Source organism: Thalassophryne amazonica, chromosome 4, assembly GCF_902500255.1.
Source record: "Thalassophryne amazonica chromosome 4, fThaAma1.1, whole genome shotgun sequence".
Taxonomy (NCBI): Eukaryota; Metazoa; Chordata; class Actinopteri; order Batrachoidiformes; family Batrachoididae; genus Thalassophryne; species Thalassophryne amazonica.
In genome coordinates, this window is record NC_047106.1 from 3,601,235 (window position 1) to 3,621,339 (window position 20,105).

General features: G+C 43.8%; 1 protein-coding gene across 1 annotated transcript in view; it reads right to left on the reverse strand.

Moving 5' to 3' along the window:
* The window catches only part of bcas3 (BCAS3 microtubule associated cell migration factor), a 700,663-nt gene that overhangs the window by 370,650 nt on the left and 309,908 nt on the right, over window positions 1–20,105 (reverse strand). The window contains 2 exon segments of the mRNA XM_034169027.1: window positions 17,681–17,778; window positions 18,182–18,378. Coding sequence (XP_034024918.1) covers window positions 17,681–17,778; window positions 18,182–18,378 — 295 coding nt within the window.

Below are 20,105 nucleotides of genomic sequence, written 5' to 3' on the forward strand. Positions count from 1 at the left end.
GGCGTTTTCCTGAATGTAACCCAGCGAAGATCTGCCCAGGACCTACACCAGGCCAAGGACACTCCCACTGGTTGCAGGAGGTGGAGCGGGGGCCGCTGGTTTTCGGTGGCAGGTGAGGTGCAGGAATCTTGGATTGGACCAGACGGGGAAAGAGTTGGACCTTTGGGTGGTCGGAGGAACCTGTACCTCTGGAGTCACATTAGAGAAGATCTGGGAACTTCCTGTTGAGTACGAGGGCTGTCAATAAAGTAATGGTCCTTTTTATTTTTTTCAAAAACTATATGGATTTCATTCATATGTTTTTACGTCAGACATGCTTGAACCCTCGTGCGCATGCGTGAGTTTTTCCACGCCTGACGGTGACGTCATTCGCCTGTGAGCACTCCTTGTGGGAGGAGTCGTCCAGCCCCTCGTCGGAATTCCTTTGTCTGAGAAGTTGCTGAGAGACTGGCGCGTTGTTTGATCAAACTTTTTTCTAAACCTGTGAGACACATCGAAGTGGACACGGTTCGAAAAATTAAGCTGGTTTTCAGTGAAAATTTTAACGGCTGATGAGAGATTTTGAGGTGATTCTGTCGCTTTAAAGACTTCCCACGGTGCGAGACATCGCGCTGCGCTCTCAGCCGCCGTCGTCAGCCTGTTCAAGCTGAAAACCTCCACATTTCAGGCTCTATTGATCCAGGACGTCGTGAGCGAACAGAGAAGTTTCAGAAGAAGTCGGTTTCAGCATTTTATCCAGATATTCCACTGTTAAAGGAGATTTTTTTAATGAAAGACGTGCGGACGGATCCGCGCGTCGGGACGCAGCCGACGCGGTGCGGCGGCACAGGAAAAACACCTCCGTGTTGATAACCATTTGTAAAATCCAGGCCGCTTTTGATGGCTTTCAGTGGAGTGAGTATATGAGAAATTGTTTAACAGGCAGGACATGTTCCAACTTGTCCTTAAGGCTTTCAACAGAGGTGTTTTTCCTGTGGCGGAGCGTCGCGGCGGCTGCGTCCCGACGCGCGGACCCGTCCGCACGTCTTTCATTAAAAAAATCTCCTTTAACAGTGGAATATCCGGATAAAATGCTGAAACCGACTTCTTCTGAAACTTCTCTGTTCTCTCACGACGTCCTGGATCAATAGAACCTGAAATGTGGAGGTTTTAAGCTTGAAACAGGCTGACGACGGCGGCTGAGAGCGCTGAGCGACGTCTCGCACCGTGGGAAGTCCTTAAAGCGACAGAATCACCTCAAAATCTCTCATCAGCCATTAAAATTTTCACTGAAAACCAGCTTAATTTTTTGAACCGTGTCCACTTCGATGTGTCTCACAGGTTTAGAAAAAATTTTGATCAAACAAAGCGCCAGTCTCTCAGCAACTTCTCAGACAAAGGAATTCCGACGAGGGGCTGGACGACTCCTCCCACAAGGAGTGCTCACAGGCGAATGACGTCACCGACAGGCGTGGAAAAACTCACGCATGCGCACGAGGGTTCAAGCATGTCTGACGTAAAAACATATGAATGAAATCCATATAGTTTTTGAAAAAAATAAAAAGGACCATTACTTTATTGACAGCCCTCGTATGTATCAGAACGTCTTCCTGACCTGATCTCAGGGTGTTCTGCTTCAGTTATAGGGGCTCTAGGACCAAGACGTCTGCGCCCCCCAAGCCCCAAAATGAAAACAAATCAACTTTTTTTTAGATTCCTTTGATGACTGCAATACAACAACCACCAGGATATCCACAAAAAGATTAAGCCAGCTTCAAACCAGATATTCAAGATGGCGTCCAAAATGGCTGGCCAGTCAGTTTTTTTTCCTTCATTGAAATTCAGTCAGTGGCATTTAAAGGTCTTAGTTTTCAAAAATATTGCATGAGAATAAAGTTTTATGTCACTATAAATGCATTTGCATCTAAATTATTTTATTCATGAGTTTAAAATTTTAAAAATGGCTGCCAAATGGGCAGTTCCAGACATCGAACAAACAAAAAACAAAATGATGTAGTAACATAACATCATACTGTGGCGGCCTTCTGGACACTATCTTGATTATCTGACATGAACCCAGATTTTATTGAACTCAGAGGGGAAGGGTCAGCGGGGAAGGTGATGGTCTAGTGCAGGGGTCTTCAACTCCAGTCCTCAGGGGCTGTTGTCCTGCAACTTTTAGATGTCTCACTGCTTCAACACACCTGAGTCAATTAATGAGGTCATTAGGAGCATTCTGGAGAACGTGACTGCACACTGAGGAGCTAACACAGCCATTTGATTCAGGTGTGTTGGACCAAGGACACATCTAAAAGGTGCAGGACACCGGCCCTCAAGGACTGGAGTTGAAGACCCCTGGTCTAATGGTTGAAGCATGGGCTTGAGACCAGAAGATCCTTGGTTCAAATCACTGAGGGCCCTTGGGCAAGGTCCTTAATCCCCTAGTTGCTCCTGGTGTAGTGAGTACCTTGTATGGCAGCACCCTCACACGGGTGAATGTGAGGCATTACTGTAAAGCGCTTTGAGTGTCTGATGTAGATGGAAAAGCGCTTCAGCAGTCATGGTTCCATATCGGCTGAGGTCGCATTTGTTTTTTGTTTTTTTTTTTCCCCCAACAGAAACAGAAGAAGAGAAAATATCTAATCACACTTTATGAAACTCCTGGAGTTTGGAACTTCGGCCATCGGTCACTGTTAATGTTAGTCCGAAATCCAATTTTCAACCTACATGCTGTTTTTGTTTGTGTGTTTCGTGTTTGTTGTTTTTGTGTGTCTGGTTGTGTCACTTCTCCATCTTGCAGTGGCAAAAACCAGCAGGCGGACGGATGGGCAGCATGGCACTGTTCCCACTACAGATTAAGGTCACAGGAACGTGAGGGCAGTGCCGACAGCGTCACCCACCACCTGATCTAATGTGCGTGTGTGTGTGTGCGCGCGCATGTTTTCACTCTAAATCTGAAATGTCCCACACGAGTCTCCATTCCAAATGCCAGGACGCACTCAAAAATATTGTGCTTTTCTGCCACACTGGTGGCATTTAAAGTCTGGGTCCCGACTCAAAGTTGGAATTCTGTTAGTTCCACTGGTACCATCAAAGTTCCCCTACAGACCTGTGTGTTCCACTGAGCGGTCAGATGTCTTTCAGACTAAACAAGAAGTCCAGATATCTCCTGGATGATGGTTGAGCTTCATTAGCAGATTGATGCACACTGATGATGAACCTCGACCGTGTGGTCCAGAGAGTTCCGACCATCTAAACAGCAGAATAACCAAATTTGGGAATATCAACTGGCAGCCAAACACACGCACACCGTGGTTCAGACAAAGGTCACCCCAGGTCATCGTTGACTGCGTGAGCTGATCCATCCGTCAGTCTGAACCTTCGTCACTGTATTTTTGGTCCCGAACTAACCAAACCTGGCAACTCACCAAAGGAAGCGGGGGTGGGGGGGTGGGGGTGGGTGTTCATCAAACCAAATCACACACACCCCCCCCCCCCCCCTTCATCTGCTGCGATTTCCAGCTTCATCTACGATAAGATCAGGTGTGAAACAGGTTCCACTGATTCCAACCCAGGCGTGGGTTCAGGTACCCGGTTTGTACCGGTTTGCTCAGAGACGCTTTCACACAAAGCAGGAGTAGTCGAGGATCAAACTGCAGACCTTTAGGTTCATGGAGAACTGGTTCTGCTGCGTGAGTCCCGGTCACCACGCAGACTCACCCTCAGAATTCCAGGAGTTTTGTAACGAGAAAAGAAGAACGATTTGAAGCATCAACGTAAAAAATGTCGTTTTAAAGAAACACTAAATAACCATCAGTGTGGTTGAAGCATGAAGGAAAGGAGCCACAGAGGAGAGTTTTCATTTCAGTGCATAAATCAGCAACAGCACACGATCACTGATGGTGCTCCTCTCACTTTCACAAAAACCCAGAAAAAAAAAAAGTGGTGTGAGTGTGTGTTGGCGGCGGCTGAACGCATGGCAGATGCTCGACACATTGGTGTCCGTTCAGTCACTAAAAAGAGCAGCTGCTCGGCCTTCAGCGCCCTCTGGCACCACACACACACACACACACACACACACACACACACACACACACACACACACACACACACACACACACACACACACACACACACACACACACACACACGGTCACATGGGTCGAGCATGCACATGTGCACACTCACGCTGGAGGGCAGATTACAACTGCATCAACACACAAACACACACAGAACAAAAACCTGATCACTGCGATCACACATATTAATCCAGGTGCACCCTGAACTCCACAAAGTCACACAAACACTCGCCATAAATCCCCACGTGGTGAAACCATCTCATCCCAAAGCCTCCTAAAGGACGAGCGCGCGGGCGCACACACGCACGCACGCACACACACACACACACACACAGTGTGTGTGTGTGTGTGTGTGTGTGTGTGTGTGTGTGTGTGTGTGTGTGTGTGTGAAAAGCTGCTGGTGATACAGGTCTACCCAGTCATGATGCCCGAATCGGAAAAATGCTCATTTGTAGTTTAAAGTGGACAAATTCTTTATTTTCTCCACATGGCTGACACAGAAGTCACAGTTGAGGCAGAGACTGTTTCCCCAATGAAAAGTGGTGTTCCTCATGGGATGTGTTCTGGGACCTACACCCATGATTGCATGGACTGACTATTGGTTGCAAAGACAGGCGGCTCTATCATGGAGCTGGAAATTTTAATCAGACCATTAACAGGGTTGCATATGTCACCTGAGCGAGCTTGTTTGAGCACCGTCAGCCTGCGCTTATTGAACTGAACTGGTTTTGTCACAACTCACGTTTTGGTGCTCATCTTTGATCTGTGCTTTTGTGTTTTCTGCAGTTGTTCTCTGCATTATTTGCACTTAATATTATTTTTCTGTGTGTTATCAGAATTTTCCGTGTTGTTGTTGTTGTTGTTGCTGCTGTCCATTCGGCTGCTCCCGTTTTGCTTGGGGTCACCACAGCAAATACAGCCAGATCTGCATTGGTATTTGGCACAGGTTTTACGCTGGTTTGACTTCACTGATTCCTTATTTTTGCCTGCTTGTTTTGGACAGACAGCTTGGTATGAGAACTTCTCATTACTGATCTGTGTTTTTTGGATAACCCTCTGTTAACTCCCTTAGAAGGACTGTTGCCAGTTAGACTGATCACCTGTGTGCCCGAGCTGTTGCCTGTTTTTGTCTGCTGCAAAGTCTGCTGTCTGTTTTGAGTTGTACTTTTGGAACAACAAACCTGTTCTTTTTCCCCGCTCTTTGCCTTTTGTTGTTGTTCTCTGCACTGGGGTCTATAGCAGATCCTTTTTTCTGTTTTTTGCTTCCACTTTTCATCAACATATTAGTTGTTTTGGCTCCTCAAATCTTAATTCGGGGTGAAAATATGCAATAGAAGTTTTTCTGAGAAATAAATAATCTGCTATTATGAAGATTTCTTTAAATATAACTCTTAATATGTAAAGACATTAATGCTCAACACTGATACACAGAGACACACAGAACTCTTCATTTCGCATTTCCAAAGGATTGTTTTTTCACTGTCTTTTACTCTGTGATAAAAAAAGAGCTTCCGCTCTTATTTCTTTGGTAACAATGACACAAAAAAGAAGAAGCAGGAAACAAAAATGGAGTTGTGGTGATTGAAGAGATCTGCTGTCAGCAGCCAACAGGTCAGCAAGCACACCCTGAGGCGATGCACAGGGGGCAGAGTTCCAGAAAGGTGACAAAGGCGCCTATTGATGAGAATAAAATCAGGAGCAGGAATGAAGGCTGATGGGGGGTGGGTATGGGGGGGTCCCCTACAGGAAATGAGCATATTTGTCTTTAAGGAAGAGATCGGATGGCCGGGAATCCTTCTGGCCTTCATGATCACCGCTGTCAGTGTAGCTACTATAGATATAGAGAGCCTTTTATTGGGGGGGGGGGGGGGGGGGGGGGGGCGGGTAATTGTTCAGGTATAAGTTACTGGGTTTGTGTATTAGAGAGAGAGAGAGCACCACGGCACAGGTGCCTCGTCTGTTAAATGGTTGCGCAGGTATGAAGGGAGGCAAAGTGCTTCTGTCAGAACAATAAAACAGAGGAAAGCCCCTTCTCGCCTCAGGGCGGGGGCCATGGGGGCAGCGCGGGGCACCAGGACAAGGGGTCACTGTGTACTGTGTGGTGCACAGGTGTGTGAACACAAACAAGTTGGTGTTGTGGAGCCACTGCAGATTTGGGGCGTGACGGGAGAGAAGCAGTGGTGTGCAGCGTTTACAGAAACTCTTTAGTGCTCAGTGCTTTTTTTTTTTTTTTTTTTTTTAATTAAAGAGTAAAATCCAGGTGAATCACTCGCATGACAATGTCATCAACACGCCCACTGGCTCCGTCAGTCTGTTTATGTGTGATCACAAACGGTCACTCTGGTTCTTCACTCATATTAACTGCAGATTAAGTTCTGCAATTAGGATATTAATTGATTCTGTAAAGATCACAGCATCATCTATGAAATCAAGATCAAGGAAACTTATCGCCACAAAAACCACAGGTTTCCTCAACCTGACCCAACACCCAGTCCACACAAACCTTGAACAGTATAGGGGCCAGAACCCATCCCTGAGGACCCCATCACACATGAAACGAAGTTGGCCAAAAGAAGCAGGGACCAGCTGAAAATCTGCAAACAAAATGGGGAACCACAAAACATTCCACCTGCTGTCAGGAGGGACACACGATCAGACAGATGTGCACGATACAGTGGCGACGGTTTTGTGTATGCTTAAGCGTGTGCATGAAACACAGGGCGAGCAGCTGGAATGTGTTGCACCACATTGCACGGCTGCTGTGGAGGAGAAAAAAACACACACCATAAAAAACACTGCAATTTCTAATATTTAATCCTGTGATGAGAATAATTTTATTTGCGGATGACACAAACATATTTTATGCAAATGAAAATTATAGTGAACTTACCCATATTATTAATGAGGAATTGAAACTGGATGGACACAAATAAATTATCTTTAAATCTAGATAAAACTAAAATAATGATAAATAATAATAATTACAAAGTAAACTCTGAGATAAAGATATGTATAAATGGTGTTCAAATTGAAAGAGTATCAGAATGTAAATTTCTTGGTGTAATAATAGATGAAAAAATAAGCTGGAAAAAGCACATTAGATATATACAGAGTAAAGTTTCCAAAAGTCTCGCAGTTATTAATAAAGTTAAATATTTGTTGGAACATGATGCCCTTCGAGTGTTATATTGTACATTGATTTTGCCTTATTTAACTTACTGTATAGCAGTATGGGGTAACAACTATAAGATAAACTTTAAATGAATTGAAAATAATGGAATGCCATTGATGCAACTGTTAGTGCCTAACTATATTCTAATGTAGATATAAAATGTAAATGTAAAATGTAAATATGAAATTGTTCTATTCTGTTTAGTTATGTTATTTTCTGATTTCTATCTTATTTGAGTGTATTTAACTGTGGATGGTAGCGGGTGTACGGTGTACGGGGTGGGCGTTTACAAGCTTTTGCTTCAGCCCATGCCCTTTCGGCTGCACCTAATTTGAGAAACTGAGTTATTGTTGTATTTTTCTTTTGTTTGTTTTTTATGTATGTTAGTAAGAGTTTATGTTGGTATTTTGTTTTGTTTATGTGCGTGCTGAATAAATTCATTCATTTATTCATTCATTCATCCTTCTTATCGAGCGGCCAATACAAGTATGAACCTTCTGTTCCTCTGTATATGACCCATGGTCAGAGACGTACATGAAATGACATGAATGAAGCAGTGTGCTCTTATCATGTCCACATTTCTCGATGCCAGCTGGAAACGCACGCTGAAGGACAGACACCGTGTCATGTGGACCATAGTTCACGTGGGTGACGTGATATTCAGATTGCTAGCCGAGTGTACACATGATGTGACGGTCCTTTTCACCTGGCACAGCCTGCCGATGTGTGCGCTGTGCGCTCGCTCCAGCCCGCTGCAAAGACGATATATGTTTTTATGTATTTCCACGGGAGGACAGCAGGCACACGCACGCATCTCACAGTATAGAGTTGTAATGTCATGTCCTTCAAAACACCGTATGTGTTCTCCAGCTGTGACTTGCGGGTCCAGAGATCTCAACAGCTGCTGCTGTTTGCGGCCACGCCCACCTATTCACTCAGCCCACAGAACAAAGTGTCACTCTCTGTTTCTGTGTTCTGTGATTATTGATTTTAGTTATTTGTTAGGTAATTGTGTTTGTGGTTTTTGTAGTAATTATTTAAATACTTGTCCTGGCTGTGTTCCCTGTGTTTTTAATGTAACGCGTCATGTGCACTGAGCTGTCATTTCCAGTTGTCAGTCAGTAGCTGGCTGGCGATCAGCTGAGAGGTGCCTTGCTGCGTAGGGTGCGCTCAGACGTGGCTGGTCGCTCCCCATGTGATCTTGTCTGTTCATAATTATCAACATGTCATGCAAGTGTTCCCCCTCGCACGCCACATGTGTTGTGGGGAGGAGGGGTGAGGCGTGACACACACGCAGGCCACGTGTTGAGGGGGGAACCAACATGTGTGTCGCTAGGTCATGCCACACTCGTGGGCCACTTACACAATTTTCATAGACAGCTCACATGTGGTCAACTGCTCTCTACTCTCGTGCTGGGAGCACAAACAACTTTTCTAAGTGTCCAGCGAGAGTGGTGGATGTTCACGTGTGGCAGCTGGAATTTGGCCGACACCTGCTGAGAGAGGGGTTGAATGGGCACTCGCAGGTCACTTGCTGTCTTTCGGCTGCTGGTGTGCACAAATGGTTGTGGCAAAAGCTGTACGAGGCATTTGAGGCGCCTCCGATTTTTCACGAGTGGCAATTCCTCCTTCATGCACCAGTCAGCCTCTATCGTGTTATGTGTGAAGGGGTATGAGGAGTGTCAGTTTTCACTGGGAAAAATTCAGAATTCCCGCCCTTGTTCCATACAGCACTCCTGGTACCTTTGTATAGATATAATTTCCAGCAAGTTGATCCTGTCGGGTTTCAGGATGTCCCACAGACTAGCCCAGTAAACAGAATCAAACATCTGACAACAAAGAAGAAATTCAGATATTCACATAATTGTGTCTAAACTTCAAAGTGTACAAAATGTTCCCATCACTTAAGAATGAACCTTGTAAACACCTTTTAGGTAGGGATGGGACAACTAGTCATAACAATCGACTATGACTAGCTAACATCTGACTAGTCAACTATTTTTTATTAGTCAACTAGTCAAAAGCCATTTCTTAAGTTAATTTAATCGTTAAAAGAATCGAGCAGCTGGAGCTGCCACCAGTGTGTGAGCCTCGGCAGGTGAACTGGTCATCTCAAACAGGTTGACTAAGCCTAGTAAATGAAATACAGTTATTGTATTCATGCTAATGTTTTTTGTATTTGTGATTTTGTGCTTACATTTGTTCAAATAAATGTCGCATTTGAGTTTCACCATGAAGATTCGAAATGAGCTTAATTTGTTCAATGTCAAATTTATTCGCCAACTAGTTCATGACTAATGGTATCTGACTAGTGATTTTCATTAGTCAGCTCTAATTTTAGGACACCAGATCTTCAAGTAAAGGGGAACCCAAGTGTCAGCCATGTGTTTGGTCTAAATCTTTTCCTACAGCCTTTGTTGAAGCGGGCTCCAATCTAAAACCGATGTTCTGAATCGTAGAAACAGATTTTGTTTTTTTGAGAAGCTCTGTAAAGTGCCTTCACTTTGTTGTGATAATCTAGCTGTGCTCTGCCGCCAGCCGATGCACAATCACTGATTCATCCACGCAGATAGCTCACACACACACACACACACACACACACACACACACACACACACACACACACACACACACACACACACACACACAGATGGACACAAACAATGAGACAGGGCGACACAGACAGCCGACGGCACAGATGAGTTTTGTTGTGGAGCGGGCCGTCTTTCTGCAGAGTCAAAACACGAGCGCAGCGCCGTGAGCGAACACAGATTAATCAGTGCCTACATGCATGGCTAAGATTAAATACTCTTTCCTTTCAGTCCTTCGGTCTTATCTCTTTCAGGTCTGGATACTTTTCCTTCTCCATGTGACCTCCTGAGCAGCGAGATGCCACAGCGAGGCCGCTCGGTCTTGGGGGGTACAGATAGCGGGCATCGATAACGACTCTGTATTGATCTTTCATATTGAGGCTGGTGGAAAGTGAGACAGTGGCGTAGCTGTCGGACGCTGGTCCCAGAGACAGACAGATATGCTGAGTCAAGGAGGCACGACTTACAGTGTGTTTGTGAGTGCGTCCACATGCAGACGGCGTCCTATCACCTTGGGGAAGCTCAGATAAGCGGAGTGTACGGGCTGAGATAAGACGGGAGCAGACACCGGGGAGACTGACTGACTGTAAGTGAGTCACTGTGGGGAACACTGCAGCTTTATGGCCCCAAACAAATGCATGTATTCCATCACAAACACTCCTGGGCTGCAAAACGCAAAGAGTCACTACACATCAATGGCTGCAGCAGGAGCTCCGGGCACTGGAGGAAAAAAGGCCAGGTGTGTCTGCAAACTAATAGCGGTTTCCAAGAATAAATTTATTCATAACTTTAAATTGTGTCATAGTTTAGACAATAACCTAAGAAAATGCATCACAGTTATCTTTAAATTAGAGCAAGATCAACACACTGGTTGGCTGAAAACAACGGCCGATATGAGCCTTTTTATGAACATATCTACGTTATTGTTGCAGATATGAAAACTTTTATGTTCCAGAATAAACAATGCAGAAAACTATTTTGGTTGTTACAAACTGTGTCATTACATAGTTTGTAACAGCAACAGGCACTCAGACAGAATTATTTACAATGCTGTCAAGCATGGCTGGGATCCCATCACCCCTTGGTCACATTACCTACAGTAGACAGAGGCAAAGCAATCAGCTGCTCCTCATTTTAAATCAGTATGGATGTTTTACAGTGACAAGAGACAAGTGGTCACTCTGCCACCAGCTAGGTGGGGCCAAAATAGACAAGAGATTTATTTTTTGCAAATGCTGAGTGATATGACATGGCAACTGCCAATCCAAGTGAAGGCAGTGTGATGTACATCGGTTAGTTGTTGGTTATAGTTTATTTCTTTGTTATAAGGGTTTGACAATAACATGTTAAGTTTCACTGTTGTGTTGTTATGGATATATCAGCAGATAAAGCATTGTAAAAAAATTTACTCCTTAATATCAATATCACCTCCCAAAAAATGTCTATTATCAACCAGATTCTATTTTAAATAGCTTCTTTCATTCAACCAGTGGTTTCAAACTCAAAGACGTTGAGGGAAAACTGACATACTGACTGAGAGCTTTGAAGAAACTTTGTGAAAAGCTGTCAGTACAAGTGCAGGCACATTCTCACATTTGCAGATGATGCAGCACGTATCAGCGATAATCTTTAGCACGAGAGCGACTCTGCAGCAGAGGGTTGTGCTCTGAATGGAAATTCATGAGCATGTGGTTCTCTACAACTCGTTTACCGTGTTCTTAATCAACGACATAGTTGTTAATTATCCATCATAACAATACTCAGATCTGCCTTCAAAACTCACACAGGTGTGTTTGTTGAGAAAGTGATGTGAGCGTGATAAGAGGCGGCGCCACAACACAGCGTGATAAACATCACCTCCGTCCTTCAGCGGGACCCCGCCCTACTTTCTGAATAACCAGCTGAAGACATTGAGAAAAAAACAAAATGATGGACACAATTCAGTCCAGACATGAAAAGACAAAACCAGAGAAGAAACAAGCAACAGTTTTAAAGAAGTAAATATTCAGGGAATGAAATCATATTCTTATTTCAGACGGCCTGCAAACGTGAAACAAGGACAACTTTCAGAACTCACCACAGACTGACGAATATGGACACACACAAAAGGTTTCTCGTCCTGTCAGACCCAAAGCAATAATCATCATCATTTTACACAGATGAGATGTTAGAGACAGGGGACTTTCATTCTTCTCCCCTGGATTACAGTTGTATGTAAAAGTTTGGGCACCCCAATGATTTCCATGTTTTTCCTTTATAAATTGTTTGGATCAACAATTTCAGTTAAATATATCATATAGCAGACAAACATAGTGATATTTGAGAAGTGAAATGAAGATTATAGGATTTACAGAAAGTGTGCAATAATTCTTTAAACAAAATTAAGCAGGTGCATAAATTTCGGCACCCTAACAGAAAAAAATTCATCAATATTTAGTAGATCCTCCTTTTGCAGAAATAACAGCCTCTAAACCAGGGGTGGGCAATCATGTGCCATGAAGGGCCAAGACATTGCAGGTTTTCCTTACTACCAATGACCTCAGCAGGTGATTTCATTGACGATCAGGTGTTTATGTTCAGGGGAGAAGCTCATCAGCAACTGACCTGCTGAGGTGATTGATTGCAAGGAAAACCTGCAGTGTCTTGGCCCTCGCTGCCCACCCCTGCTCTAAACGCTTCCTATAGCTTCCAATGAGAGTCTGGATTCTGGTTGAAGGTATTTTGGGCCATTCTTCTTTACAAAATATCTCAGGTTTGTTGGTTTCTGAGCATGGACAGCCTGCTTAAAATCACACCACAGATTTTCAATAATAGGTCTGGGGACTGAGATGGCCATTCCAGAACATTGTACTTGTTCCTCTGCATGAATGCCTTAGTACATTTAGAGCAGTGTTTAGGGTCGTTGTCTTGTTGAAAGATCCAGCCCCGGTGCAACTTCAACTTTGTCACTGATTCATGAACATTGTTCTCAAGAATTGCTGATATTGACTGGAATCCATGTGACCCTCATCTTTAACAAGATTCCCAATACCTGCACTGGCCACACAGCCCCACAGCACGATGGAACCACCTCCAATTTTTACTGTAGGCAGCAAGTGTTTTTCTTGGAATGCTGTGTTCTTTTTCAGCCATGCATACCGCCCCTTGTTATGGCTTGTCAAAATGTGCTTTAGCATACCTCAAGCGACTCTGTTTGTGGTGTATACGCAGAAAAGGCTTCCTCTGCGTTACAGCATCATACAGCATCTCTTTGTGCAAAGTGCGCTGTCTAGTTGAACGATGCACAGAGACACTATCTGCAGTAAGATCATGTTGTAGGTCTTTGGAGCAGGTCTGTTGGTTGACTGTGACTGTTCTTTAGGTGCGTTACACATAGGCAAGAGGCATTATGAATGTCATATTTGCGTCATTCTTGGCACATTCCTGACATTCTTAACGTGACTTAATGCATCTGAATAGGTTTCTTAATAGCACGTGTTGGTGTGTGTTATTCGTGATTTTCGTGGAGCATATTTTTGGCTGTCAAAAAATCTTTCACAAATCTCACGCACCACCGTCATTTTGCCTCATGTCGCGGAGGTGGCAACTGAGAGTGTTGATCCGTCTTGATTAGTGATGATCCTTAATATAGCGTGACAGTGTTCTTCTCTGATGTGCACACAATTAAACTCTGCTACACTGCATTCAGTTTCATTGCTGCAGTATGCTGAAGAAGGACAGTAACGCCCAGTCAGCAAAAAGTGTCGTTCCAGTGCTCCTCAGCACGCTCCTGCAGGTGTTCCTCCTGCTGCATGTGCCTGATGTGTGGGAAAACAAGCGAAACAAGAGCCACGTGAAGCCACACATCTGCCTCTCGCTGCACCACTCCATGGCACAGAGCCCAACGAAGCATGCAGTCACAAAGTTCTGCTGTGGGTGTTGAGGAAAAACTGGAGCAATCTGAATTGTTCAGCAGCTGATGGGTGGATGAATATGGGTGTGTGTGGAGACAATTAACCTCATTCACAACGTGATTGAACTTAACGACGCTGTTTCGTGTGATAGTGCACAACAGAGCACAATAACGTGGAACATTATTGTTGACCGTGCATAATGGTTCCAGACAATTCTCCAGCAACACGTGCCAATAATCATAACGCATGGTAACAGGTTGCAGCAGTTCTTGAGGACACCTGACGCCTCTGCCCCGAATCATCACATTCGTGATCAGCGGCCAAGAATGTTACTTCGTGGCATTCATGACATGCCGTCGTTATGTGTAAACGCAGCATTATCTGAGATTTTTCTTGACCTGCCACTTCGGGCCTTAACTAGTACTGTGTCTGCGGTCTTCCATTTCCTCACTATGTTCCTCACAGTGGAAACTGACAGCTGAAATCTCTGAGATAGCTTTTTGCATCCTTCCCCTAAACCATGATGTTAAACAATGTTTGTTTTCAGGTCATTTGAGAGTTGTTTAGAGGCTCCCATGTGGCCACTCATTAGAAAAGATGCAAAGAGGGGAAACATTTGTAAATGACCACCTTAAATACTCTTTCTGATGACTGGATTCACCTGTGTGAGGAGGTCAAGGGTCAATGAGCTTACCAAATCAATTTTGTGTTACAATAATTAGTGATAAATGTATTCAAATCAATAATATGACAAGGGTGCTCAAATTTATGCATCTGCCTAATTTTGTTTCAATAATCATTGCACACTTTCTGTAAATACGAGAAACTTCATTTCACTTTTCAAATATCAGTGTGTTTGTTTGCTATATGATAAATGTAACATTTCTGATCCAGACAACCAATGATTTATAAAGGAAAATCATGAAAATTATCAGGGGTGCCCAAACTTTTGCATACAACTGTATCGCTAATCTCATTAACAAACTAGAAGCACTCGGAGAGCGCAAACCTCCGCCAAGGCCATAGGGTCACTGATGTCACATGGAATACCCTTTGGCAAAGAGACTTATTCCATGTCATTTCACGCATCTACTGTCATGTTTCAGATTTAGTGGTTAAACCCTTAGATCTTCAGCAAATGTATTTACAAAGAGAAACTCCATGAACTACAAGTAAGTTTTTTTTTATTTTCTAATAGCAAGTTTATTCAATGAGGAGAAACAAATGCTAAATTATTGTTGTGTTGTAACTTAATTTTTGTTCAGCCTTTGTGACCCGTCTTCATGAAGTTAGATGCAAAAATGTTGAAATTGGCCCTATCCTGCAATGATAAAGAATCCTTAAAAAAAAATTACTGGATCTAGATTGTGTTCCGGATCATTACCAAAATGTAATGACTTCTGTGTTAGGCCAAGATACACCCCTGGTAAACATTTTCATTGAAATCTGTTGAGGATTTTTTGAATAATCCTGCTAACAAACCAACCAACAAACAAGCGGACGTGACTGAAAACATAACCTCCTTGGTGGAGGTAAAAAGCCTAAACTCAAACATCTTGACCATTTTGATCAATCTGGTGGAATCCACATCACGTGTCATAATATTTTCTGTCATAAATTAAAATTTGTATTATAAAATTTCTCAAAACCTGTTTCGAACAGCATTGCAAAGCAAGGTGTGCACCCCCGCTCCTGTGTGAAGGTGGTGAATGGGTTTACACGTACAGGTGGTGATGAAGTCTGAAAATTATTTCTACTGCGAAAGACTGGTGCTTTAAAGATGGTATATGGTCTATTTGTATAGCAAAGGACTGCAGATTTACGATTAGTAGGTGGTCTACTGATACCAATTTTCAAAAGGAACCTTCCTGTAGCTTCCCCCAACACAGGTGTTCTTGAGTTATTGTGCAGAAACAAAGATCAAGATGGCGTCTGTAGCAGCCAAATTGGATTACGATGATAGCCATTTCTTAAAGAAAACTTCATTTAGCTTCACCAACACACCACCAAGAAATGGGTTCAATCAGAGGAGGTGCCCTTTTATTGTGCAGAAACAAAAATAAAGATGTCACCCCTGCCGGTGAAAATGGATGATGCAGCTCATTCTACATGCCCTCTCACTGGCCAAGTCCTCAAACTCTTCCTGGGGGATCCCAAAGTGTCCCCAAGACAGATGGGAAACATAATCCCTCCAGCATGCCCTGGGTCTTCCCCAGGGCCTCCTCCTTCTTGGATGTGCCTGGGAGACCTCCCTCAGGAGACAACAAAGGGACATCCTCACCAGATGTCAGAACCCCCTCAGCTGGCTTTCTTTGATAAGCAGAAGAAGAAGGAAAGAAGAACCATCTTCTTTAGCCTTCCTCAAAACACCACCAAGAAATGTTTCCAGACAAGTCGCTTTTTAGCTATAGCCTGAAAACAAAAGACTCACAGATGGATGGACTCCCGGACGGATGACGGGGTGAAAATAAAATGCACCCTAACTTCACTGAACAGGGGCACAGTAAAAATGATTAAAGCACCCTGACAGCCTGCGTTGCATAAAAACTCTGGAGAAAGAGACCACAATCTGTAACTCTTCATGCAAAATGTGTAAGAACAAAGTCCAAAACAATAAAACAACAAAGAAACCAAAAGGAGAAGATGCACATGTCCTTGATTAACACACACCATGTTTAATCACGGACATGGAACTTACACAACTCCTCAATCAGCTTCTTCATGCAAAATTCTGAATTCAGTGGAATATGAAGCAACATTTAGGGACAGTTCCCATATTTGACACTTTTACACAAAACAAAACTCATAAGAAGCAAAACGTGCAGAGAATCAACTGATGTGATGTTGACAGCTGTGGCTCCTCAACATCACCTATGTTTTTTACACGTGATCATCTGTCAGTCAGAAGATCACAAGTGACTTCAGTGTTGCAAGAAGCTGCAGCACCAGACGCTGCAATCTGACGTCATCTCTTTTATCAGACAAAAAGCGACAGCACACCGTGACACGCTGCCGCCACCGTCGCCAGTAGAAACACTGAACACCCGCAACAGACCCGAGTGACAGCATCAGGCAGCTTTCAAAGGACCAATCCTTTTCTCTGTGCCTGATGGGATTATCTTCAAATCATAACCAGATTACACAGAGACTGCCACACCGTCAAAAAGACTTCAAACCAAATCAACAAGACAGATTTTAAGAACTGTTCAAACGGTCCCCGCAGACAGGAAATATGAGTGCACGGGCAACAGGACGTTACCAAGCCCAGTGAAGACTGGCTACTGAAATAAGTGATTGATAATCCACTGGAACAGGATTACACTCACAGTAAACAGCACTGCAACTTTCTGACTACAGATTATACCCACACTTGTTTTTCTTCTTTGGGCTGCTCCCAATAGGGGGCGCCACTGCAGATCAACAGTTTCCATCTCACCCTGTCCTCTGCATCTCCCTCCTGCATGTCCTCCCTCAGCACATCCATAAACCTGCTCTTTGGTCTTCCTCTCCTGCTTGGTGGCTCCATCCTCATCATCCTTCTCCCTATATATCCTAGATCCCTCCTCTGCACATATCCAAACCATCTCAATCTCACCTCTCTAACTTTGTCTGTAAAACATCCCACTTGCACTGTCCCTGATACACACACCCCTAAATCTGTCCACACACATTAGGACAGCAATCTGAACTAAAAGTTCTACTGAGCGTCCAGCAGACCTGACATGCAGTCATGAGCACCTGTTTGCCACAAACCTGAAGGAATGGCCTGAAGCTAAGAACAAAAATACATCTCAAAATTTGTTTGAGCCGAAAAAAAAAAAAAAAAAAAAAAAAAAAACAGCATCAAGACAGTTGAGCAGGAGGCTTGAGAGGAAGTTTCAGAAAATGAACCCGGTGTGATCATTGGGAGTATGACAGAAAAAGTAGAAAAGTAGTGAACCAGTCAAAACCACTGCGAGTTCCTACCTGATCCGGTGTCCAAGATGCTGGTCTGTCCTCGACGATCAGCCACCAACCTTGAAGAGCCCGGCATGCTAACAGGTTCTGAACGGACCGGCTGGATCCTAACCAAGCAAAGACATGCACATGTAGACTTAAGTCCTGTTCCAGAGCCTGTTTGTCTTTTTAAACCTGAAAAAAAAATCACCTCCCCAAAGGGTCTAGTGGTTAAGCACTGGGCTTCAGACCAGAGGATCCTCGGTTCAAATCCCAGCCTTGAGCAAGGTCCTTAATCCCCTAGTTGCTTCCAGTGCGTAGTGAGCGCCTTGCATGGCAGCACCCTGACATCGGTGTGTGAGTGTGTTTGTGTGAAAGGGTGACTGTGAGGCATCATTGTAAAGCGCTTTGAGCAAATGATATAGATGGAAAAGCGCTATATAAAGACAGTCCATTTACCACTTGAAAACTTTCCCAAATGTGGCAGCTGTAAAGCCAAAGTTTTCATCTGGAATCTGTGTTTGGCACTACCTGAGGCTGTGCAGATCCAAATCATCTGTGTCAAAGTCCAAGAGAGGCTGCTGGACATCTGCGGGTCCCTGAGACTGCAGCACTGAGGATGACGAGGAGATGACTGTGGTCTGGCCTGAAGGATGGATGGTCTTAAACTGAAACTGAGGGCCCATCCAGAGGCGCCGGTGTGGCCCCGTATGAGTCACAATCTCAACCTGAGGACACAACGAGATGAAGGAACCAATTTAACAGTGAGGACCTCCACTGGGCTTTGATATTTATACAATGAACACTTCCATATACTGGCAGTAGATGGCAGTGTGAGCAGCCACACATTCGCTAAAAGTAATGAAGGACTTAAACAGAATTTTCAGTTATCAAATTGCCTTTTTTATTACAAATGAAAAAATGACATCTTTACAAATAGGTTTATTTGTAAAACCCACCACACGTTTCAGTAACTGTATGTTATATTGACCACCCAACCACAGACTAAACTATTAGGAAACTAATGTAGCCTGTGTCTAAACGTGAAACCTTCAAATTTAGTGCATTACTTTAAAATGAAAACATATAGCTGATATTTTCACTTTGTAAAATGACAGATGTGATGTTAATTTCAATAACTTGTCCGGAATTAGTTTGTTCAAAATTATAACCATAAGTCAAAACTGTCTGCCTGTGCAAGACTCCAGTGAAATGACCGGCAACTCTGTATGGTGTGAAGAGAAACTATCCCCCCCTTCCTTTCTCTCTGGTAGTCAGCTCTCCTCTGCCTGCAGAGGATAGAGTTCTACCATGCATGGCTATCTGTCTGCTATAAAACATGTAACAGACAGGCACTGAAATCTTTGATTTCAGACTTGACAAATGTTTTGTTATGTGTCGACGCGGGTTGAGGAGCGGACCTGCGTCTGACGGAACCCAGCGCTAAAATAACCAGAAAGCGGTTCCAATAACAAAAACAATTTATTGAGTCACCCTCTGGTGCTAAACAAAGTGTAGAAACTAAAACAGCGTCATTCTGGTGGAGTGAAGGCTGGCACGCTCTCCAGCGCCCAAAAGGATCGAAGCCCGGCGCTTCTGGACTCACTGTTACCGCCAAACACCCCCCAGGTGGACACGACAAACCGACTCTCTGTGAAGGATAGAAGAGGTGAGCTAAGTCAGCAGTTACAACCAATATCCTTCAAAAGACACACACCATCAGCAACACATTCAGGTCTGTATTTTAAGCTTTATGCAAATGAGCAGCCTCTCACAACAGGTGGAGGATCACTTGTCCGCACGCCACAGCAGTGAGAAGCAAGCTGCACAATTCTCATCACAATTCAAATCTACTGCAGTAACAAAATACCAAGTTACTATCAACAAGTAGTCAAACAATTAATCACCTCTGATGTGTGCTGACAGCATGTGTCCCTCACCCTTCCTGCTTCACAGGCACGATGTGTCAAACCCAGGCGCGGTCCTCAGCGTCTCACAAACGAACATCACAAGGTCGCGTTCCCGGCAATTCTGCTTGAATCACACATGGCTTAAATGCAGAACGCCATCTAATTATCTGCTTCAGCTAAAAGTCTTTAAGGTTGCATGTGAGCACCATCCACAGGTGCTGCACATAATGTTGATGAGGGTGAAGGACTCTTCAGCCAGCACCTTCTCCACAGACAAATCAGTTTTCATGCCACCTGGAGAGCAAAGAAAAGAAAAGAACACCAAAATGTCCAGCCACACCCCCCCAACACACAACATGTTTTTAACTGTTAAGCTTTATTCATCATGCCTGCAAAAATATGTTAGCGGCCTAAAAGTTATCAAAACAAAATTTATCAGAAGCTAATTAGTCCTCTGATGGTTTTCAAAGTTATCTGGAAAGCTAATCTGCTAATGAAGACGTTAGCTTTGATATATCTATATATACATATATATATATATATAT